The 24,456-nt window shown below is 40.7% G+C and overlaps 1 protein-coding gene across 9 annotated transcripts in view; it reads left to right on the top strand.

Annotated features, from left to right (window-relative positions):
* Positions 1–24,233, top strand: part of LOC110989494 (protein scribble homolog) — a 101,139-nt gene extending 76,906 nt beyond the window's left edge. For 3 of the 9 annotated variants that reach the window (XM_022253916.2, XM_022253912.2, XM_022253910.2), the window contains 16 exons: positions 243–419; positions 1,181–1,297; positions 2,544–2,606; positions 3,158–3,406; positions 5,127–5,183; positions 5,839–5,853; positions 6,793–6,936; positions 8,028–8,180; positions 9,692–9,823; positions 13,181–13,447; positions 15,736–15,838; positions 16,345–16,525; positions 17,747–17,938; positions 19,082–19,176; positions 19,923–20,021; positions 20,584–24,233. In XM_022253916.2, coding sequence (XP_022109608.2) covers positions 243–419; positions 1,181–1,297; positions 2,544–2,606; positions 3,158–3,406; positions 5,127–5,183; positions 5,839–5,853; positions 6,793–6,936; positions 8,028–8,180; positions 9,692–9,823; positions 13,181–13,447; positions 15,736–15,838; positions 16,345–16,525; positions 17,747–17,938; positions 19,082–19,176; positions 19,923–20,021; positions 20,584–20,588 — 2,049 coding nt within the window. In that variant the 3' untranslated portion in view covers positions 20,589–24,233. The remainder of the gene's footprint in view (positions 1–242; positions 420–1,180; positions 1,298–2,543; positions 2,607–3,157; positions 3,407–5,126; positions 5,184–5,838; positions 5,854–6,792; positions 6,937–8,027; positions 8,181–9,691; positions 9,824–13,180; positions 13,448–15,735; positions 15,839–16,344; positions 16,526–17,746; positions 17,939–19,081; positions 19,177–19,922; positions 20,022–20,583) is intronic. The other 6 variants (XM_022253911.2, XM_022253913.2, XM_022253918.2 and 3 more) reach the window with 6 other exon arrangements.
* Positions 24,234–24,456: the final 223 nt, after the last annotated feature.

Here is a 24,456-nt window from a genome sequence, read left to right as displayed (position 1 = left end):
TTTGGATTTGAGTGCTCCAGAACTCAAGTCTGGTGTATAAACAAGGCTCTGAATAATTTGTGACCACATGAATGCAAATGCCCAAAATTGCTAAACTTGTGCGCTATCCACGTTCATGCTAGATGAACTTTCCTCTGTATGAGTGCTTTGTGAGGGTGCTTGCTCGCCACTGTGTACGTTGGCTATTGAGCAAGGAACTGAAAACTAAATGGTTATTTTAATAATGGACTGTCCCATCCCAGATTGTTCCAAATGGCTCAGCAGCTAGGACAAATCTGTGCGTGGGAGATCGCATCATCAGAGTGAATGGTGTAGAAATGAAGCACGCTACACACCAAGAGGCTGTTACTGCACTGCTGTCCAATCCGCATGAGATCCTGCTCCGAGTCAGTCATGACCCCCCACCGCAGGGACTCAAGGTGGGTTCCAGTGGCCTGTGCACTCGTCGGGTTCACCGGCATTGCATAATGAGCATCGCTAAACATTTCTAAACATCTTATTGGGAAGTGATATTCCTGTGTGTTGAAGGACAAATTCATTGATCGGTTTGTGGAAGTTTAAAGTCAGTGTGTGCCAAAGCTTTTGGAAAGGCTGCAGCTCCTGTCATTGCGTCTTTCTCAAAGTCAACTGAAAATATTCATCTTGGAGATTTTCTTCTGAATTCTCCCAAAAAATATGTTTGGAGGATGCAGTGGCCTACCTGATACCAAGACAGAGAGAATAAATGAAAGACGTTTGTTAGTATTAATAACTGTAAAGCAAATAAGGGTTTTGAAAATTATGCGTGTACTCCACCACAACTAGAAATTACGGTTGGATAGCTCAATTAAAGTCTTTATGTTGCCCCAGTTGAATTGTTTTATTCTACCAAAATTAGAGGCAACATGTTATAATGGAGACTTTCAATTCAAATAATCATCTGTAATCTTGTCAGAAACTGAAGTGGATTTATTTGTCAAGTGTTACTTTATATAGTACATTCCCGTCTTTCTTGACCTCTCGACACTTTAGTATTGAACGCATTGCGTTTCATTGTCTGTTTGGCAATCCATACATTTCTATTCAAGCAAATTAGTTCAGTTTATACATAGATCTGCATTCATTTAGCATGTTACTGGCTGGCCTGCGTACCACCATTGAACATACATGTGTAAGACGGATTTCTTTTCTACTTCGGTAGGAAATCATGATCATCAAAGCTCCAGGAGAGAAGCTAGGCATCAGTATCCGAGGGGGAAACAAAGGTCACCCAGGGAACCCCCTGGATAAGAACGATGAGGGCATATTCATATCAAAGGTGGGTGTGAGTGGGTCAGTGGGTGTTAGCATTGGGTGGGGGGTGTAACAAGGGTCACCCAGGGAACCCCCTGGATAAGAACGATGAGGGCATATTCATATCAAAGGTGGGTGTGTGTGGGTCAGTGGGTGTTAGCAGTGGGTGGGGGGTGTAACAAGGGTCATCCAGGGAACCCCCTGGATAAGAACGATGAGGGCATATTCATATCAAAGGTGGGTGTGTGTGGGTCAGTGGGTGTTAGCATTGGGTGGGGGTGTAACAAGGGTCATCCAGGGAACCCCCTGGATAAGAACGATGAGGGCATATTCATATCAAAGGTGGGTGTGTGTGGGTCAGTGGGTGTTAGCATTGGGTGGGGGGTGTAGCAAGGGTCATCCAAGGAACCCCCTGGATAAGAACGATGAGGGCATATTCATATCAAAGGTGGGTGGGTGTGGGTCAGTGGGTGTTAGCATTGGGTGGGGGTGTAACAAGGGTCACCCAGGGAACCCTCTTGGATAAGAATGATGAGGGCATATTCATATCAAAGGTGGGTGGGTGTGGGTCAGTGGGTGTTAGCATTGGGTGGGGGTGTAACAAGGGTCATCCAGGGAACCCCCTGGATAAGAACGATGAGGGCATATTCATATCAAAGGTGGGTGTGTGTGGGTCAGTGGGTGTTAGCAGTGGGTGGGGGTGTAGCAAGGGTCACTCATGGACCACCCTTGGTAAGAACGATGAGGGCATATTCATATCAAAGGTGGGAGGCAGTGTGTCAATGGGATTTTATATCATCCAAGGCAGGTTGATAGCTCTGACTTCAGTTGGGAACTTCCTGAACAAGAGTGATCAGGATACGTTTATGTTAAAGGGTGGGTCACTAGGGATAACCGAAGGGAAACGACCTCTCATAATCAAACCCTGAACAGGAATTATAAAGTTAGGGGCCCCGTTAGACTGAATGATAGAGGGCACTTCTTTACCTAGCAACAGCTTGCCATGTCAGTGGGCTATTCCCAGTCCCCCATTGTAGATCAGCTATTGGCCAAGACGTCCTTTTGTCTCTCCGGTAGTGATGTACTGTACAAACATGAAGCTCGTATTGAAGTTTTTTGCCTGGGTTACAGGACTTCAGCAGTTGAGGTGTAAATTTATTAGGGATTACTCAGGGAACCAACCCTCTGGACAAGAGCGGCCAGGGTGCATGCAATGGTGGATCTTGGTTCAGAGAATGGAATTTCTGATCTTGTTTCTTTTCCTCCTGAAGGTAAATGAAATTGGAGCAGCTTCTCGCGATGGAAGGTTATGTGTTGGGATGAGAATATTGGAGGTAAGGTGGGCTTTGAAAATAGCGAAGTTTTGTCTTCAGAAGCAAAATTGTGTTTACAAACAGCCAAGTTCATGCCAGTTTGCAGAAACTTGATATGTATTGATTTCTGTTTATGATCTGAAGAGGATTTTTGTGATTTCTCATGGACCAACTGTAATATTCTATTCTTTCAGTTTTTGTAATTTGAGGTTATCACTTACATTGGTGTAAATAATGAATTTAAAACATAAAGAGCATCACCTGGTCCGTTCAGATTTATATGTGAACAGCTCTGGTACAGATGTCATCTTAAGAGTTGGGATCATCCAGTTCATCAAACCAGATGTCTTAAGTGCTTGATCATTTTTGCACTTAGTTCATCTTGTGTGGAATTAGTTCTTTTAAAAATTAACAGACTTTATTGGATGTGGCAGACTTCACCTGTTAAAAGTGTTGGTGGTTTTGAATCTGGTAGCGTGGTACATGTAGTCAAGTTCGAAAATCAGCTTTTCTGAGGGTTGTCTGAATCACCAAAACAACATTTTTTTCCCTGTAAATTTCAAATTGCACAGGTGAACGGTCAAAGCATGCTGGGTGCCAGACACGGTGACGCAGTCCGTGCACTGCGGAGCGCGGGCGAACGCATCCAGCTCTTCGTGTGCGATGGCTACGACCAGAATGAAGTTGCCTTCTGGCAGGCCCGACCTGGCGTGGTCGGTAACCCGCTGCAGCACTACGACAGCAACAAGCGCACCAGCCAGGAGAGCATATCGTCCATTGACAGGGAGATGACTACCGAGGAACTCAACAGGCTGAACGAGGTAGGATCTGAACCTTACACCAACTTTTTTCCAGGTGTTGCATACAGAGTCGTGATATCCCGATTTATACACTGAATTCCTCTGCAGGTGTATTAGTGAAATGGTTCCTGTTGTTTTAACAGCACTGCACCATGATATTCTGTAGTGCTACTGACCCTAACTCTGCACCTCCACTTTTGAGTCTTTTTCATCTAAATACATGTAGAACTGTGCGAAACAGCATTTCAAGATAAGAACAGTCTGACATTTGGTAGACAGATAGTCCATCTGTTTCTTTCACACGGATCTGGATCTTGATCAGCGATCCCAACGCTGGCTCGCCTCATCCATTAAGCAGGCTGTGGTGTCGGTGAACCAACGGCGGATCACTGATTGAGATTTATATCCGTGTAAAATAAATAGGGTGCAGTATTCAGGGAGGTTACTTGACACCTTCCAGTATTGGGGACCTGCTTTTTCTTTATCAGCTCAAAGCCTTGCGTCTCTGAACCGACTACATGTTTTGGATGTTTGTGTGGCAAATTTATCTTTTGTGTCACTAGACACAGCAGGCCTTTAGTGTACATTAAAAATATAACCAGTCTGTTTTATGTGATTGCATACCGTGACCAAAGAAATTGGATATGCATCACAGTGTGTGCATGAAGACGTGCATTGTATGTATCAGATCAATCATGGTAACACCCCTTTCTAGCCCTTTTAAAACTGATTGAAGAATTGTCATGAAAAGACTAAATTTTTCAAAGGTGGAAATACACAAATAATTCATTAGTAGGACATGGCTGAAAGGGTCAATTTTATGTAGAGTTTATAATGTAGTTTAAAGAACATTACTAATTCTTGCAACCTTCAACTACAACTTCTAACTATTCTAACTATGCATCTTGGCATTTCACTAATTTCACTAATGGCATGGTTGTTGGACCAAGCCGATATTCCCCAACCATGGTTACCTGTTAATCTCCCCATCTTGTTGATTAATTTCCAACATCTTTTTGCCTTTTCTGCTTTCATCTTCACTTTACTTACTGTTAATTGTCTTGTAATTTTTTTTTTCAACCTTTTCTTGTCTTTCTTTCTTCACACTCCTCCTCTTGTTTGTCTTTTTTTTGCTTTCGACACTGTCATGTTTTGCCTTGCTGTCGTTTTCGTGACACTGCTTGTTTCTGTAAATCTGTTGCGTTCTTTATCTTGTGTTGTTGGTTTGGATCATGACATGCGTTTCCATCTTGCCTTGTTCATTTGTACTGTTGTGGTTATTTTGTGTTTTTGTTTCTGTATGACCTTTTCAATTTCCTCTTAAACCATCACTCTTTGCCACTTCTGGGCTACGTTTGTTCTGTCTGTTTCATTCTTGTTACATTGCCCTTTTCACACCTGCAACAATTTTCTTCATGGGTTTTTTTCTTCTTTCTGCTGATCAACCATGTGTTTATCAATCTTCCTGTTTTAATCTGTCGAAATATCTGTCACCGTTTTGTTTCCATCGGCTGTTTCTTTGCATTTCTTTGTTCAATGTTGTCGCTTTTCTTTCCGCATGTAAACCTCTTTCTGTCATTTGTGCCCTATCTCATCTTGCTGTATCCCAATTTCTCTGCCTCTGCCTTCCCCTAATTATCCACCTGTTACCGTACTACCCTGTGTTCTTATCCATGACTGTCACGCCATTTGTTACCCTGTTTGTCTCTGTCCACTGCATGCTGTCCCATTTTGATCACAGGAGAGTCAGTATCAGCAGGAGGCTGACCAGTGGGAAAAGGAAGAGCTTGCCAAACTGGTAAGATACCTCAGTTACAGTCATCAATAAACCCAAACAAAGCCTTATTTACACGAATCTCACAAGAGAATTTCCAATGTACGTGTATATATCTTACCAGTAGCAACTTTAATATGTTTTGATTCTCTCTTTTTTGTGGCAAGTACATGTAAGCTTATGAAGTGTCGTAGCATGACTTTTGGTTATCAGCAGTCAATTTTTAGTTGATTTTGTTATTTGTCCAAATCCTGTAGCATTAATTTGTCACCTGGGGCATTTCCTTGATGGACATTTTCTCACTAAATATCACTTTGTGCAAACAAGTATGTTTTAGGACACTTTTGTTGGTCTTCTTTTTAAGTTGGTTGATTTTGATACGGTTTTTATTCAAACTGATTGAATTTGTCCCTCATTTACCAGTTTACCATGCTTTACAGTGGAAGAATCCACTGAAACCTGGAATACTAGGAAAATATTAACAGCATCAAAAATCAGTGTCATCTCCTAAAGCTTGCCGCAGTTCCTATATTTGTAGTGAATTCTTTTGTGGTTGAGAAAGCCGTAGGTGTAGAAGCATCCCTGTGGCAGTTGCTTTTGGTTGGGTTGTTTCCTAGTTTCCCTCATTCCTAAATTGTTTCTGTTATCGCTTTCATTTCCTTTTCACTCCTCTGTGAAGGATTTGACACTGAAGGTAACCTGCTCTTTTCATTCAGCACCGGTCTCCTTTTCTGTGACAACTTTCACATCTGCCACGAGATTGATACTAACACAACAGGCACACTACTTGGAATTGACATAAAACGTGGAAAATACATGCATTAAAAGTGTGCATCTGATCGCCTATGTCTTGATATTGGGATCAAGTGGATTGTTGACATGCAGGTCAAAGGTCATTTAATGGCCGTGTTCGTGACCAATTGAAGGCACCGTTACAGTGTATTTGGAGTTCAATTTTCATGTTTTTCATCTTACTATATCTGTAGATCAAAAATTGCAAATTTGAAAACGAACAGAAAAATATTTAAATTAGAAAAAAACCAGGAAAACTGTGCATATTAGTAGATGAGGTTTTCAGTACGTTATCGCTCACCCATGATTTTATTTGCACTGCACTCGCAATGATATCTTGCCTAGTTGCTTTATGCTACACACCTGTAAAATAGATTAGTGGATAGCAGCCTTTAGTATCGTCATCACAGGATATATAACCAAACTTCATTGAGGTCTCAAATTTCAGAAATATTGCCAACATCTAAGAGTTCAGGGTATTATACCGTTGATCTAAACGTTCATGCTACTTACAAGCCGCACAATTCCTAATGACATCAGTGAATCAGTCTACACCAGGAGAGAGATGTCGAGCTGAACTTTGAAAAGGATGTAGGGTGAACTTGTTCCTTATTCCCATCATTATTTTGCCAAGCTTCATGTAGGAGCACACTACAATCAAAGCACTTTCCTCACACTAGCTGGCACTCATTCACTTGAAGAGTCATATTCACCAGGAAAGCCCTCTAAAGTAATCGGTGTTTGTCCTTTCCATTTACTCAGTAAGATCCAGTCGGGTTGAATGACTCAACATTGAAATATCATAAAATTCTTCTGATTTTTTTTTTTGACCCTGTCTCAGGAGGCAATGAGATTACAGAGGGAGGAGGATACCAAGCTACTCATGTCAGACGACAACATTACTAATGATAACCCAATGCAGAAAGCCACCATGAGAACATTGGAAGATATTGAGCCGCCACCCCCTGTGGCAGTGGAAGAGCCGGTATGGCAGATGTCAAACTCAAACGATATGGCAACTTTCTCTTGTCTTTTACAGTGGTCTCATTTCCTGTGTTTACAGCTTTCTACACAGTGAATCCCTTGTGTAGTTTGCATGCTCATTATTTGTGACTTTTTGTTTCATTTCACCATGTTGTCGCCGACACTTTCAAGACCGTTTTACCAATTTTATTAGATAGTACCTGTTTAGGTTGAATGAACTTTTTACATAGTGACTGAGTAATCCAACAGTTTTGGTTTGTGACATGTGCATGTTGCATGTTGGTTTGTGTAACAGAGTCCAGTAACATGTACACGTATGGGGTTCAGTAGTCGTGCATGTGGATTGTGCTGTGTTTTCATGTGTGCTGTGTTAAAATCACATGTTGTTTCCAGTCATCATGTTAATCAGATGTGTGTCTAGATTAACATTGCACTTTGCACAAGATGTTGCCCACTGTCGAAAATTGCACCACTGTCTTAAAACTCTCCGTATAATTTTCAGCAGAGTGTTCTTTAAATCTGAAGATCGGAACCATAGACACTGGACGTTCATGCACACATCAATCTCAACTGTGTATCCTTACAACAGTCTTGTGTTTTGAAGTCTGGTTTGAATTGCATAGTTGCAAAGAATCTTAGGTAATGAGTTAAATAAAACAGTTATGATGGAAAACGTTAGTGTTACACTGCAAGTGGTCTTAGGATAGCCGAACAAGGCTTTGATGTTGATTGATTTACATCAAAAGCCTTTTTTTGTTTCTGTTTTAAAACCTCATTATTCAGTGTACATGTATTTCCACATATGGCATGGAAATGTTTTCAAAATACCTGGAGTGGGAGGGAAATAAAAACTTGGTGTACCATCCAGACAACTACTCTGGTTGGTGTTGTATGTCAAGGTTGAAGGGGTCAAGTACTGTATTTTAGAATGTTAGTTTTCTACCGTGCATTGTGTCTTCAAATGTTGTAATTCTTTCCCAGAGAAAGCAAGATGTCTCAGTGGACATGACCCCAGACCGCGGTGCTTGCTGCCTTCCATGCTGACAATTTGTCCCCTCTTTCTCTCTGTCGCTTCCCGTCACGTGCATACAGGTGCAGCAGAACCCAACTCCTGTAACAGAATCGCTGCCTTCCCCTCCGGTCATCGCCAACAGCTACAGCAGTCCAGAAGCCGAGGAAGACCTGCCCCCTCCCCCTCCACTGACCAGCCCTCCTCCGTTCAGTCCACCCCCTGCCGAAGAAAAGGTACGTACCCGGGGGGAAGGGGTCAGTTGGTTTGGGAGAACAGCGTTGAATTTAACGTAGTCCCGAAATAGCTTGCCGGAGTTTGCACGTGCACTTTTTTACACCACCACAGCACTCTGCATGTTCCAGCAGTATGGAATCTTTTGGAAGTTCCCAGATGTTTCTCCTTAGCTGTCCAAGATATCCTCTTTGTCCAAAGAATTACATGTACTCTATCTCTTGCCACTAAAAAACAAGTAATAATGTTCCTTTTCCTCCGAATGCAAGTGCTCCTGTGCCACGTGATTTTGATATTCATAGAGGTGAGAGAATGATTGGAACTGAGCTATCGTACATTCCTTCGAAGATTGTTTGTTTCATGTGGGCCCATTAAGCAGTCGATGGCTGTTTTGATATTGTGTGACATCCAAGATGTAGCCAGATGTCCTTGTGGTTGTTATAGGCCACCAGAGGAAGCACACGAAAGGGCATTTCCTCTCCTCAAAATTTTGTTGCTGGAGAAGAACAAGTTGATGGAGTCCCTTTTGCTGTGGGCAGTCCTCCATTGTCAATAAGAAATATAGGAATATATATCTTTATTCAAAATCGAACTTGATGTTCTGGACCAGTGAAATCTAAGTATATAGGACACCATGTAGCTTGTAGAAGCTGTTAACCCACTGTAGTTGGAGCTAGCAAGGCAGAATGTAGAACCAACTTAAAAAGTCAATGCTACAGTGATAATATTAAAGCCATACGTATATATGTACGTACATACATTGTATAATGTGACTGTGGTCCTAAACTGTCTTTAGAATAGTAAAACTAATTTGCAAACTCTGTCCTACATGTATGTGACTTTTTTGAGCTTAAAGAATCCCATACGGCTCTGAGATAAGCATGACTGAAGACATGTTGTAAGGGGGGGCGGAGTTGTCCGAGTCGATGCCACCCCTCTGTTGGCAAAATGTTTACATCACAGTTGTCTCGAAATGAAAAAAAAAAAAAGGCTTGAGCCCTTGAGGTCAACATTAAAGTACAGTATTACGATTCCAGGAAACTTTATCCCCTCCGGTAGATTTCTTGCGTTGATTTCAGGAACGTCTTTTTTAATACACCATTATTATGTAGTACTAAATATGCAGTACTAACTCCTTTTTTTTTGGCTCATTTTTTGGCATGGCAAAGCTTATATTAACTGCATGCAGCATGATTGAATGGCAAGACCATGCCATTTGTGGAATGTGCGAATGTGTGCAATCACAAAAAAACTTGACTAAAGTGAATAAAGCCTGTGAGGATGTACTATCCTTTTTTGATTGGCAAACTTTTTTTTTTTTAATTTTCTATCCAATTCCTAATATTTTTGGTACTACGGCAAATCGCATGGTCTCCAAAGCAGGTTGCGCCCCTTGCTTGCCTCGTCTTCCTCAGCAGCACCCTTTGAGTTTCGGTTGTGTATCCAAAACAACTGCACGCTGTATCTCTTTTTCTTTCTTTGCCTCTGTGCACCACTTTTTTCGCCGACACAGCCAAAGAAAATGGGTCCGCCCGTGGCCCCTCGCCCCGCTAAGGACCCGGCTGGTAGGTCCAAGCTAGTCTCTACCTCCAGCACTGCCACAAGTCGCTCCTCTAGTACGTCTAGCCCACCTACATCACCCCAGGTAATGATTTGGCAGGAACAAAGCCTTTCCCTCTCCCGCCGCCTCCTTCCTTGGTTTCAACCCTTTAGTTACCAAGCTTTTGCTAAAACCTGTTCCTTAAAATCGGTTTTATTTTCTTTTTTTGGCCGCTGCATTGCCCATAGTTGCATCACAAACAGCCTTAAACTAAAGTTCCAGACCATTGTGGTACTGTTCCGAAGCTCATGCCTTTGTCATCCTCAGTCACTAACAACACTCTGAGAAACTTAAATTATGAGGTGTACATTGATACACACACACATGCTCTTAACCATCTTTGATTGTAAGACGTTTTTGTGCAAAACGTTGGAAAATGGTTTGGCATGGGTATATGTGTTATGGTAGCAGATGCCGTGGCCATGCAGATAACTTGATGATCCAAAGGATGCCTTTCCGGGTGAATGTGTCACAGTTTAAAGATCAGTCACATTGGTAATTCACAATTTCAATTTTTATGAAATTTAGCTATATTTAAAACAATCTAGTTGGTTCAAACTAAATAAAGATTGCTACTGACATCAACAGCATGAGTTGAAGCGCTCCTTCATATCAGGCAAACTGAAAACAAAAGTTGTCGGGAGCATCCATTAGAAGCCTGTTTTGATGACGTCACTCTATGGCTCTGCAATTTTAAAGGGGGAATGCGCCCGCGTGCATGGGCGCTGTTCTTGCTCAGACTTAAGTGTGAATTAAAAGAGGTTGGACAGCAGGAGTGACTTGGAATTGCTTTTCCGTCGACTGTCTTGATCAACACTGGATCATATGACAAAGTTGAACTGTGCCAATTTGAACCGCAGTTAGGTCCTGATGAATTTCAAGCAGATGGCCGTGGTCACTTGCTGAGAATGTAACTTACTTTACCTGTCTTTCCTCTGTTCTTGTGCAATAAAACCCTTATTACGACCACAAGGTCAAGAAACTCTGGGAGAACGAGAGCCGTATTACGACATCATCAAATTGCTATATTTGTTTGCCGTCCTCATCAACGCATTTTTCTGACTGAGCATTCTCGTGGTGGAAGTGAACTCCCATAATGACAAGTTTTTCATAAATGCAAAGAGAAGCTGCCACGTTAGCCATGATATGGGTGATATAACAATGCCCAGTTCCCTGTTAAATAACCATTTTATGTCAAAGCAATGTGATTCATCTTTAATATGACAAATGCATGTCAAAGGGCTGTGCCATTTCTAGTTGTAAATTTATGATTGCGTGCCGTGTACAAGTACATATACATCATGCGCATCAGACAAACATTTGCCTGATTTGTACACACACTTGAACAAGAGATCTAGCCTTCTAGTAATTTACTCATGGTTACCTTCAGCTTCTGGGGGAGGCTCTAGTGTGGTATTCGTGCTCTTCAAGCCACTTGATTTTGGAGAGTAGTTCAGATTTGACCTTCTGAGTGTCCCGGATGAATGGTACTACCAACGTTACACTGGTAACTGAAGGGTTAAACAAATGAGGAGGTTCAGATTGTCTTGCACACCGTTCCTTGCATTGGTTGAATGGGAATGTTTATATCATACATATATACAGTATGTGATCGCATTTACAATGTATGTACATTGCATCTTACCTAATCAGCTTCATTTTGAAATGAAAGCATCTTTGTTTTTAATACTGTGTTATAGATTTTGAATTAAGCAGCGAGAAAATCACAATCAGTGATTGTGCTCAGTCAGAGTGGGAAATTAAAAATCTTGCTGTGCAGCAGCCGCTCAAAAGCAGTCTATTGGAAACTTATGATAGAGACGGACATGTCAAGGCCAATTTTTGAAAGCGGATTGGTCCACATAGTTGCCATTAAGTGACATATTTGACAAAATTGACTTGCTCACCATGTTGCATGTGAAATCATTCCACCAGTCATCATTAGCCTCGTACTGCATGTGATATTAACTCACATTATACTCCATGCATAAATAGTCGTACAATTTTGAAAATTGTTGTTTTAGTTCAGCTGCTTGTAATCATCAATCTTTCACTCATTTGGGTTTAATATGGCCAAATGGCTGTAGACAGGAGAGCTAAACTGGCCTTTACTGGGACTGTTCGTATATTTTTTCTTCTGGTTGAGTGACCGAGAGTGAGGGTGTATATTTAACTCATCCATATTATCTACATGAAAAGAGTTTGGCTTAGATCTGTCGCTATATTTAGATGTGGGGAATGATGTCAGTTGAACATGGTCAATTAACCATATTTTACACTGGGTTTACAAAGCGCTTGGTGACCATACCGCCACCACATACAGCTGACTAAAGTGTGGTGCCACACTGCTCTGAAATGCATAATGTCATTTAAGGTTATGCCCATTAATAACACAAAAAACACGGGAATAATCCTGAATGAAGTGTAAGTCTCTCCTGCAGGCCTGCTGTTATAGAAGCCCATCTGTTGTCGTGCCGCCCACTTGACAAAGTGGAAGTAGTTCACACATGAGAATGACTGTAGTTGTTAAACTATTGAGGTTACCGCAATTTATCAACCAGTGTGATTGAAAACATGTGCAATTCTCGTTAATGTAAAGTGATGTAAATGGATACTGGTTTAATGTGATTTGTTTTTCAAAACTCAACAAGGAATTTCCATGATGGTGTAATATCATTTGACAAGTACGGCAAGATCCTGTTGAAGTACATGTAAGAATCAATAAATTAAATGAAAATAACTTAAGAAGAGTGCTTTGACACCTTCATTTAATCTAAGGTTGAGGAAGATAAGATTTCACGTCGATAAATCACCCCAGTGCTTAGTCTGGCAAGATATGATGTTGTAAACACTTCCTCATTGAATTGCATGACACACTGACTTGACTACTTGCTGAAGTTGATGTTAATTGACTGGCTGACTCTGACATAGTCCACTTTTTAAGACAGCTGCAGAAGGCAAATGAGTTCCAGGGAATGACTTATGAGAGTATGTTGTCGACTGGCAAGTTGCTGTATTGAAATAATCGCAGTCATTTTGTAGGTCTGTAACTTAAAGACGACTTCCAGTGTGCTATAGTAAGATACATCACATTCTCCATTTATCTATTTATGGTACCAATTGCACTTGCTTCCAGAATAGTTGTAGAATATGCTCACATTATCTCGCATGTTTTGAAAGTGAAAGTCAGGAGTTATTATTCTCTTATCTTCCTTATAGAGCAATTGCTGGGATATTACAAGTTCCTAAAAAAGTTTTGCTTTCTTGCTAAAACTGTGTCAATTAGATTACTGAGATAGACATGTGACTGTTCACCTGTTCGTTTTTCTTGTTCTGCTCGATAAACATCCTAATGACCCCTCTACTTTTCTACGTAATGCATACCCATCGTACCGTTCACAGCCTGTCAAAAAGGTGGCCCCTCCCGTCGCCCCAAAACCCCCCAAATGGGATGACCGAGATCCCTCACCGCCCCCCACCTGCCCCCCGACAGAGGAAGAGCGGGAGGAGATGGAGAAGCTGAAACTGGCCAAGCAGGCCCGCAAGGAGGCCCTGAGGGTGGCGCGGCTGTCCTGTGGCAGTGTGGGCAGTCGCTCCTCGGGAACAGGGAGTCCCATCCTGTCGCCAGAGATCATATCGCCGGTCTTGTCTCCGCTCATTTCAACTAAGGTGCCAATTGCTGGGATTTCCTGTGAGCTTGTTGGTGTTGGAAGATGGAGTTACTTTCTTGGTGTTGCTGGCTTAATGTCCAGTATTGTCCCCTCAGGTTGCATGCTGCTGTAATGTTATTGGTGTTCTTTACTTTCAAGTGTCATGAAAAATGACACTCCTCCAATCTTGTCCTTCACTCTGTGTTAAAACTATTTAGTTCAACATATGACACATCACCATGTCTGACACAGTGACATGTTACTATTCATATATTGAGTCCCATTTCTTTTGTATTGAACTGAGTGTCCTATCGTCTGTTACTGCACTAGTTTCATTTCTCATTTGCCTATGACTCTTGTCAAGAAGATCGAGAGTTTTGTTGTAGGACACTTTGTTTCTCCACATCAGCACATGCATGGCCTTATGACAGTTGCCAAAAGTAGTTCCATAATTGCATGGAATAAGATGTGATTGGTTTTATACATGTGTGTTTCCAGTTGGCCTTTTATTTTTTCCATAGTACAAGATGTAAATATAAATGTACAAGTAGTGTACACTTTGTGGATAAACCCTAGGTGTGAGCTTTGTGGTTTAAGTTGCCCTGTTGGATATTGTGGTTTAAATTTTGGAAGTTACTTTTTGATGTTTTGGCCGACTGCATCTTTAATCCTTAGTGATGCTCTTTCGTTCTTGTGACCGCACAGAAACATGTTTGTTGTGCATCTTCCCTTTATTTTGTGTGATGTTAATTTGATGGTGGTTGATTTTCAGTGCATGTTGATTTGTTGATGGCTTGTTACAAAACTGGCTTGTGGTCGTTGCGGCCTTGTGAGGGTAAAATACATGTAGCTTGAAAAATTGTATTTGGAGAAACTTTCAAGTTTGAACAGCGGTTTTTAGGCCAAGAAAGTGAAACCAATTCAGACCGGATATTTTGCCCTGCTGTATGTATGCTGTATCTCAAAAATTTGAATTCGTTTCAAGGCCGTACATGTATCTCCAACATTTGAATTTGTTGCCAAGGCCGCAACACCATCCAAGGGCCAATCAGCAAGACATTCTGTGAAAGGCATTGTTTGTATTTTGTACACACTTTTCTACAATTTTCTGAACTTCTTTATTGAAAAAGCGTTGGGGCGTACAGGCATTAGTGCTTTTAGGTTAGCATGGCTACAGCCATGCTGGAGATCAGACGCTCATGAAGTACATGAACATGTAGCAATGAACTCAGTACTTCAACAGTGTCCCTTGAGCTGATAGACTGTATGTGCACACTTGGTTGGCATGAATCAGGGAGGTCATGTACTTGTACCCCGGGTACATGACACTATTGTTAACTTGAGTATGTGCACACGTGTGGGGGTTGTTGTGAGGGCATTGGCACACAGAAGTAGTATTCTAGTATTGGCCTAACCTTTCTCTCTGTGGCCAGTAATGTGGGGGATAGTTGTGCACTGAGGTCAAAAGGGGAAAACTGTGAGTGTCCATATACTCATAGCCACAGATTATCAAGGTTGACATGTTACTTGTTAAATTGGAATGATGCATTCACATCCTTGGTTTGCTTCACGTGCTTGCTGCAGTGAAAGTTATTCCCCCCTTGTTGCTTGGCTGATTGTCCTTCAGTTCATACATGTGCTTCATACGAATTGTGTTGTAAAATTTGACGTCAGAAAAGTTTGCCGATGAATTGTACAGATTTGCCATAGGCAAATTTATTAGGGGCATCACAACGTCACTTTGCATTCACAACAAGTTGGGATGGAAGGTAGCACTGTTGTACACCTGTAAGGCTGGGATGGCTAACCTCTTTATTATTACAACAGCAGGGTGAGAGAATTCAGCTTTTTTTAAAATTCAGATATTTAGTCTGAATTTCAGCTTTTTGTACACCTGCGCTGTTCAGAATTAGGGGAATTTTTCATTTTCAGAAGTTTTTAAAGCTGTTTTCAGTTTTTTTGTATGTAGCCACTCACACCCTGCAGTAGTCCAAAAAAGATCCAGCCCAACTTTATTGACATGTCAAGTGCTCACACCCCATACTAAAGTTGAGATAGTAGCAGGATAACAAAGGAAACAAAGACATAAAGTGCCTCAGGATTTACATACAGCTCTCAGAACATGATTGGCCGTTCTTGATGCAGTACTTAATTATACGTGTACGTGTATTCAAAAGGTTGCCCCATTGCATGCCATTTCCTTTTTGTTTGGTTCAGTTACGTTTCATCTGTTGCCGTTGTTTCTGTAAACCGTATCTGTACTTAGATAATGAATGCAAACCTGTGTATTGGATTGATTCCATATAGCCCATGATGAAAGCATCCGGACCCGAAGGGCTTGCCTTCAAAGACAAATGGAAGCGTTTTGAGCAACAGGTCGATGAGCAGGCCCACTCGACACCCAAGTCAAGTAAGTACAGCTGGACTGTCTGTCACAGCATGTTGTAGTGTGTCTGTCATAGTGTCTGTTGCATCCTCCGTCAGCATGCTTATTGTCAACTCTTGCGCCCTTTTCATTGTCACTAATGTTCTTCTACGTATTTCCTTTGTTAAATGGCCAATTTTTATGTACATGTATGTGGCAGCTGCTGTATGGGCATCCCTTTTTATTTCTGTTTTCTTTTTTTCTTAACAACCCAATTTTTAATTCCCAAGTCAGGAAAGCAAAAACATTTTGATGCCGCCAAATATGTCTGTAATTTCTAAAAATGAATAAAAGTAAAAAAAAAAGGATTATCCTCCCAATTCAGTTGGGAAAATTGTTGACACTTTTGTCTAGCGTCTTGTACCTGTAGAGCATTCACACTATGAACAGAAAATACAAACAATAGGCACTTTATGAAGTTGTACAGTAATAACTTGGGTTGGTTCACTTACTAAACATATCAATGTGATGGACTCTTTGGTTGACTGCAGCTGGCAAGAAAGTCACCCTCGTCAGCGATCAAGATTTGCAGAAGATCAAAGAAGATGAAGACAGGAGAATGCACTCCATGAGTGAGGATGACCGCATGAACTACTCACGCAGCATCACCATAGAAACCACGCCCAGCAAACAAGCCACATCGGACGATATATTCAACATCACGGGTTCTAGGTATGTGCTGTGTTGTTTGTCCAACCGTTCGTGTTCTTTGTGTGTCTGTGTGTTGCAAACTTGGAGTTGTGGGTATTGGAAACTAACAAGTAGCTGATGCTTTTCTGCAACTTGGCTGACCATGAGGGCAGAGCATTGGGTTTGCCTAACTCAAATTAGCTGGTTGGTGGATGAAAAAAGTTGTCAAAAAAGTTGTTGGAAAAAAGCTATCATAAGCTTCTTAAGCAGTTATGATTTGCTGAGTTTGAGAGTATTTCTACTTATTGTCGAGATTCAAGCTTTATAAACATGTCATGCATAAAATTCTCAGACGGCAAGCCTCCGGAAATAGAGTAAATTGCACACCACCTAATTGAATGAAATGAAGTATGCTAAAATTACCCTGCAGAGTTTTGAATACTTTGAAAGAGATTGGTCAAGGATCCAACCATGAGGCTTTCTGTACTTGAAAATTATCTTTCAGACACTATGAAATGCAAGTTTTCTGAGAATACTACACCACCGGACTTAAGAGGGACAAAAAAAGATTGTTAGTGCTCACCAGGTGTCAGATTTTCTCAGACTAGTTTCTGTCTCCAGGGCGTGTATAGCTGACACCACCTGGGCTGACGCTGTTTAATACAAAATGATATAAAACACTGGTATTAGTGATAGGATTAACCCTAACACTCCTCAGTCCTCCAACAGGTGAAGGATTGAGGAGTGTTAGGATTAAGGGTCTTGGTGTGTACTTGCACTGTATTCTCATCCTGTCCACTAAAGCACTATCCAGCTTATGCACAATGTCTACATTGATTGAGGCCCACCGCACTGTATCAACTAGTTTGTTTGGTAACTTACAAACATTTTCATCCATCGATCTCTTTCCATGTACATGTAGAATAAGATCTTGAGTAGACCCACAAACAGTAGTCAGGTGCCTAATAAATAGCTTCAGTCATCATAAGGAACAACACTTACATCACCAGGAGCAAAAGCAATATGGCAGAAGTACCAGTATTCAGAAAAAAAATCAACATATAACGACACTCCGAACAAAAGAGCAGATTTCTGTGAGGAAATTATAAATGTTGGGAAGAATTTTCACTTGTACCTGTTGAAGAATGTGATTGTGAGGTCAAAGTTCACAGTTCATGCACTTGTCTGTTGTCGTGATTAGTGTGACACCCAATCCCAAAAGAAAAAAACTGACTTGCCAAACAAATGCTGTTCTCCTTCCAGCATTAGTCCAATAACTGGTCTACCCACTGAAATTAGAACGGCGAAAGCCGAGCGAAGGTACTATGAGAAATTAAAGGCGGAGGGCCACGTGAGCCCCGACGTCAACCAAGAGGATGGGCTTGAAAAGGGGCTGTCCCCGGCGGAGATCAGGGCTAAAGAGGCGGAGAAGAGGGCAGCATGGCGGGCAGCCAGGTAGCGTCTATCCCTGCCCCTCCCTCCCTTCACTACAAAATAGTCGCCTCCAAATCCAAAACGTTCACATGACTTGTTGAAGCCTTACTTGAAATTACCAGAAGCTTTGAGGTTCAAAACATTACATTTTTTGCAGTTAACTTGATTGTCATAAGGAAATTGTTTACCATTTGGATTTTCCTTCACAGAGATGTGGGAAAAGATACAAGATGGAAATAGAGTTATTTCTAAAAAAAAAATTCAAACTCCAAATCAAAATTTATTCTGCCAAACCACTCCAAAATTTGTTGAACCCCTAACAAATTACAATTTGAAATGCAGCTTTTTTGCTTTTATAACACTGAACTTTGACTTCCAGTTTCTCTCCTTCTAGTCCAGAAAAAGATGCAATAATGAAAACTTTCACTTTTCTTTACGTTTCAGTCACACTTTTTTAAAAATCCTGTGGTTGATACTTTCCATCAGTCTAGTTTTGCTTGTCCTAGCTATACATCTGCTCTGCATAATCGTCTTTGATGTAGACGTGGATATTTGGATTTACATTCAATTTGCTCATTATATCTGCTCACTTTAAAAGTTGCTTATTTCTTCATTATTCATTGCAATGCTCGCAGTAGTTGTGCTGGTAAATTTCTTCAATAACATGCTTCTTTTGATTAGTATGAACACCAAGTGCGGAAACTGCCAAAGTTGCACAAACTTTGGAAACACAGCCATAGAGTTATGCATACAGCTGCTTCATTCAATAACTTGGTTTCTGAAGCTAAAAGCTGTTGCCATGCATCCTACTCTGGTTTGCTAGAGAAAGGTTTTCTTGTTTAGCTTCATACCTTCTCTTTCTGTGGAAGAATGAGCTTTATTCTGATCCTATCTGGTGAGTTTCTAGTGGTGTTACAACAGTCACTGTGACAGACCACCTCATAAAGGGTTGCCCTGCATGATTACTCATCCTTCACAGTTAGAAAGTATTCCATACAAGGGCAAATCTCCAGCAGGTGGTTTGCCATTAGATCACCAGATAGGTTCTTGGAATGAGCTTGGCCGTGAGGGTGTGTGTGTGTCGTGCTCTGCTCTCAACTTGGAGTTTGACAGTGTTGGTAAGAATTGTAAGGCAACTAAACTAGGCTTAATACATCCACGCAGGATGAAATCACTGGATGATGATGCTCTCAGGGCCCAGATGGTGCTAACACAACACAAGGATGCTGAAGATGGTCTCCGCTTCAATGCCCTAAGTAGTAAGTAGCCTTGAGAGAGAGACTAAGTCAATGACCTGTGACGCCTGTTGACCATACATCATACAGGGTGGTGCCAGGAGATGAGACTAACCCTACAACTAGAATGAGAAGCCTCAATGCATGACTACTGTGGTCAAGTCCAGGTTACATGTTACGGTGTTATGCCTCCAGGACCAATACAGTGTTTTCCACAAATACCAAACTGAAGCCATGAATGACATATATGTGAGTGTAATGTCCTTGTAGTTTTGGTGTCTCCGTGATTTTCTGTCCATTATTACACCAGACTGCGGCATTTACCCTCCATATTCAGAAGCTTCTCATTGAATCATTTGTCATGACCTGTAGACTAGGGCATATGTCCCCCTCCCACCCCAAAACAGCCCCTCTCCTAATTTCTTTTTTTATTTTAAATAAGAAAAAAAAATTGGGGGGGGGGAGTCTATAGGCCTATCAGTTTCCTTCCAAAAGAGTGTAAAAAGCCCTGAAATGTAAAATGCCTCGTAACATTCCATGAAAAAATCTCCAAGTTGTTCTGCCAACATGTTTTGCTCCCCCTCTCCCCCCGGGAAAAGGAAAAAAAAATAAAACAACGGGTTCTGAATCCACCGTAGTAGCAGTGCTAATCAGTTCAGTTTTGTATTTGAGCTTACGGCTATTACTCATGGCCCTTCTGTTTACAATATTGCAACTGTCAACTCCCCCCCCCCATATTAAACTGATGAAATGATTGTTTGCCTTCTCAGATGGCAACAACAAACCTTCAGAAAATGGCGAGAATCCGCCAGTCAAGGTATCGCCACTGGAAGCTGAGCTACAGTTCATTGATGATGAAAACGGTGGAGGTAAGCAATGTAAGGGACAGTATGTCACTAGCATGAGAATTGCCACAAGCGCCTTGATGGACTATTCATAAGAGCCATGAGTATGTGAGATTAGGGCCAGGAGGGCTTTATTCACAGGTCGGCAAATTTTGGATCATGTATCCCAAATCCACTTCATTACTTGAATACTCGGCAGTGGAAGGAGCTTAGTTACAGTTTGCTACACTTACTGATACGGTGTTGCTTTGGATTGCTACAAATTAAAATATAAAAAGGTGGCTTTTTGGGTAGTGTGATTTTGGAGTCCATCAAGAATCCCAATGAGTTCATCAGAAGTCATCTTGTCTTAAGCCAAGCCACAAGCTATTCAAACTACCTACAAAAGCATTTCTGTCTCGTTGTTACTGCTTCACTCGTTGCTAATCTTGGACTTGTGAATGTCAACAACTCAACTACATGTACAACACTGGCGCATGGCATCAGCGTAACTGTTCCGCTGCATCTGTTTCTTTCAGCCTGCAAGACTCATAAATACAAGCTTTTGTTTTAATCAATATAACAAGATTTATTTCTCATTCCACAGATTGAGTCTATATAGCCCCTGCTACAAGTAGCATGCTGGGAAGCATTGCTCAACCCGCCTGTGGAAAGTGGAATGTTCCAGTCTTTCCAACCAATCGGGTGTCTCCATAAGCATGCGGCAACGCTACTACACTTTTTATAAATGGAATAAATCAAATTGCAGATTTTTAACCATGTTGCACCACAGTTTTTGGAGCTATATTTTTAACAAAGCCTTATCAAATCTGGGGATCGGAAAGAGGTTTTTAGATGGTGTAGGATTGTAGTTTTTATCTAATAAGTTGGAGGTCTGATATCAACACACACAAAATCTGAACGTTTCCTGTATCATAGTCATCATATTTGTTTTCTTTTTGTTTTAATACATTTATTTATTACTATAAAAAATTGTTCTCCAAATATAGTAGGATGTGTAAATTTTGAAAGGGGAAGTGTTTGTAACAACAGGTTTCAGGGGAGGGACTATTTTCTCTTGCATTTTGGCAGCATTTGAAAGGTAGACAGTACAGAGAAAAAGCAGTGGACAGGATTTGAAGAGTGGAACGTAGCAGTATTTTGAACCTGTGTAGGTAGTGTTGTTCAGATTCACTCCATATCTGCAACACCGGTAGCATTGGACCATCCTTTTTCTTGTACTTTGATGTACAGAATTTTAACATTTTTAATGGAGATATGTACAGACATGAGAAAGTGAAGACTTGTTTATCATCTTTGTAGTGTAGAAAGACATCTGGGAAGAAAGAGGTTGGATAATTCCAGACATTTTAAGCGTTGAATGTCCTTTGGTGTGAAATCTGTCATGTTTCCTTTAAACTTGCCAAAAATGTGGGTCCTTTGAAATAATTTCTTCCCAGGCCAAGATTTTAGCAGTTGTAGGTGTTGATTTTAATTGAAAATTGTATTATTTCATGATTATGACACAATTCTTTTTAAGTTTTTTGTAATTGGATGAGCTGTGAATAAATTTCCCATAATTATGTGCTTTTAGCGTACTTTTTTATGTCACATTTTAGCCCTTGGTAGTATTTGTCTGAGGATTCGATAAACTTTCACTGCTGATCGGGAAACTCTCTAACTTTTCATTTTCACTTGAAGTGTTGTTTGGAAATGAGAAAAATGGCGAATAAGAAATCATGTTAGATGTGGTGTTGCACGGACACAAAAGCAGATGTACCAAGAACAAATTCTAATGTTTGTACGTACTTATTCTTAAAAATGTTTTCTAGAAAGGAGAAATATTTTGGAATTATTGAAACCTTTGCCCAAAGGAAAGGCACCTTACTTGTAAATAATGTAAAATTTGAAACAAATTGTCTCCTTTTTTGGTCCCTTATTTCAACCCCAGCTGCTCCTCCTGTTTTTCTCACTCTTCCCAATTCACAACTTTTTTTTTCAGAGTTCAGTTTTCATAAACTCTTCAGACATATGACACAGCATCCCCAAACTAGATTGAAGTTGCCCGAAAGGCTTTGAAGTCACTAGACGATAGTGGTGAAACCACAACACACAGTGCAGAGTTTGTCAACAACAGGCAAAGCTTCCTGTGAAAAAAAAAATGTAGTTTGGAATCGCTTAGCAGACTGGTACTCTGAGCAGTTTTTAGTAGTAAGCATGCCATGATATGTAAATCCAAAACCTAGTGGATGTATTTATACCTTGATTTGGGCTCATGTCTGGTTTGAACTCTTCCATTAACATCGCACAGCATCTGGGACTTGCTTCATATCCAGCATTTGTGCACAACATCAGCAGGTGCCGTAGGCAATGTGGACATGTTTGGATGGGTCATCGCAGCGGGGAATCAGTGATTGAAACTTGCTCTTGCTGACCAATCAAATTCCTTTGCTGGATCTCACTAATAGGTGAGAAATTCTGTAGGTGACTTGTGATGGAATATGCTCTTCAACATGTACTTTGGGTGTAAATCAGCGTGTTACTTACTACACAGATCAGCTTTGATTCCGATAAAACCACCATGCCCCTATCATGGCATTATCTGTCTGTTGCAAACATGCTATTCAGATTATTCCAAATAGTTTTGATTGATAAGATTTACCCTAAATTCCTCATCCATGTTTTCCCCACGTAGATAAAGATTCATTAATCAGGATTTTGGACAACTTTATGTTTCGGTCGTATACTGCGTTGCCTTTCCTTACGTACAGGTTTTGGTCAAGTTCTCTTTCAATTTCATCTATAAAATGCAGTTACACGAATCAAGCTTTCATTATTCCAGGCACTCTAGGGCTTGCAATTCTGTATGATTGAGTGGCTGGTTTGGAACAAAGTTGCTTCTCATGTACCCCCTACAAATTTGTAGCCGTGGATATATCTGCATTTAAATATATGGTGCCTTTTCTACAATGTGGTGTTATATATTGTGAATATTGTAGTACTTTGGGGCCTGCATTTGTGAAAAACATGGACAAACTTGGCTGCCAGAGTTAATCCATGAGACACTTTAATATTGGGCCTCTTTGTATATTCCTGAATATTTTGTACATGGATTGAACAAGCAGTGTACATTGGGGGAAAAAACTGTGGCCAACAGGGGAGGTATTGGGGTGTAGAAATAATATGTACGCACCTCAATTCTCTGAAATTTTTGTTACAATTGTATGAAACATTTTTTTAATAGTTTGCTATTGAGTTTGCTTGCTTATTGGTATATGCCATTACTTTCTGTAGGCCAGCTTTATTTCTTTTCTTTTGTATTTATACACTTGCATTGAGTGCCATTTATTCAGACTTGCATATTAAACAAATCAGTAATTTCTTGACCATTTAGCTGGTTGTACTCCAGTTTTGTTGGTTGTGGCCAGCCTTGTGGGTGGTCTCAATGACAAGTGGATTTAATGTACATTTTAGTCGCAATTCTTGTGCCAGTTCACATTTTCCAAGCTGCCCAAGCGCAGTGGGAACTGGTCAAGTTTGCTTTGATCAGCACTTTAATCAAAATCAAACCAGGAAAGTGTCTAGAAATCTTTATTTCTTGGTGGCACTGGGTTTGAATGCACCGTCTTTAGGTTTGTTGTGTATGAGCTGTTTAATTTTTAAAACCACTTTTGGCTTAGCCGTGGCTATTTTCATTTCAGTTGTCACTTTGAAATGTCCAAGTAATACCCCGTCAGCAAACCCCAGTCATGTCTTTTGTGTTGTTCGGTTTTCTTTTCAAGTTCTTTCAAGGCAAAACTAATCACAGCAAGTAAGCAATTACCAGTCTTCATTTTAAAAATGCTTCCAGTGTCATCACTGATGAGGTAGACCTGGACCTGGTCACCGTGAATGCTTATGGCATGCCAAGTGTCTACAGTTAACAAATCAGGTGTTACTTCCTTATATCGACACATTTAAGAACCTTGGGAACCCCTGTCCTGTTGCAGGCTTCACTGGTCATGGTGGCAAACTTGGGCATCATTTCGAATCTGATCTAAAAGCCTACATGTGAAGCATTACATAGATACTCCACACAAGACTGGCGGTATATTTGGACTTCAAGGTAACGCTGAACTTTTACCCATTTGTAACTTGACACCAACTTCAACACTGTACATAGGAACTGTGTAATTATAAACCCACTGTATTCCGTTAGAATGTGAGGAATCCTTTGTCATTTCTGATATTGATTAAATAAATAGTATTGGAGAATAATTAATGTCCGGATATTGTTATTATTAAAGTCTATGAGAGTAACAATTTTGACATTTATATTACAACCCTGCCAACTAAATCATTCATTGAATGACTTCTGCTGGGTGAATGATTGAATTGCCCCAAAATGATTGTACTCCATTTTTAATCACCAGATATGGAAAAAAAATTTTTTTTGGGTACAATCAAGCAAAAGGAGGTTGGCAGGATCTTGTTTAATAGA

This window comes from Acanthaster planci, linkage group LG02 (assembly GCF_054643075.1).
Source record: "Acanthaster planci isolate LZ-2023a linkage group LG02, COTS_SCS, whole genome shotgun sequence".
Lineage (NCBI taxonomy): Eukaryota > Metazoa > Echinodermata > Asteroidea > Valvatida > Acanthasteridae > Acanthaster > Acanthaster planci.
The sequence above is the reverse complement of the archived record's forward strand: the minus strand, read 5'-3'. Positions and strand labels throughout refer to the sequence as shown.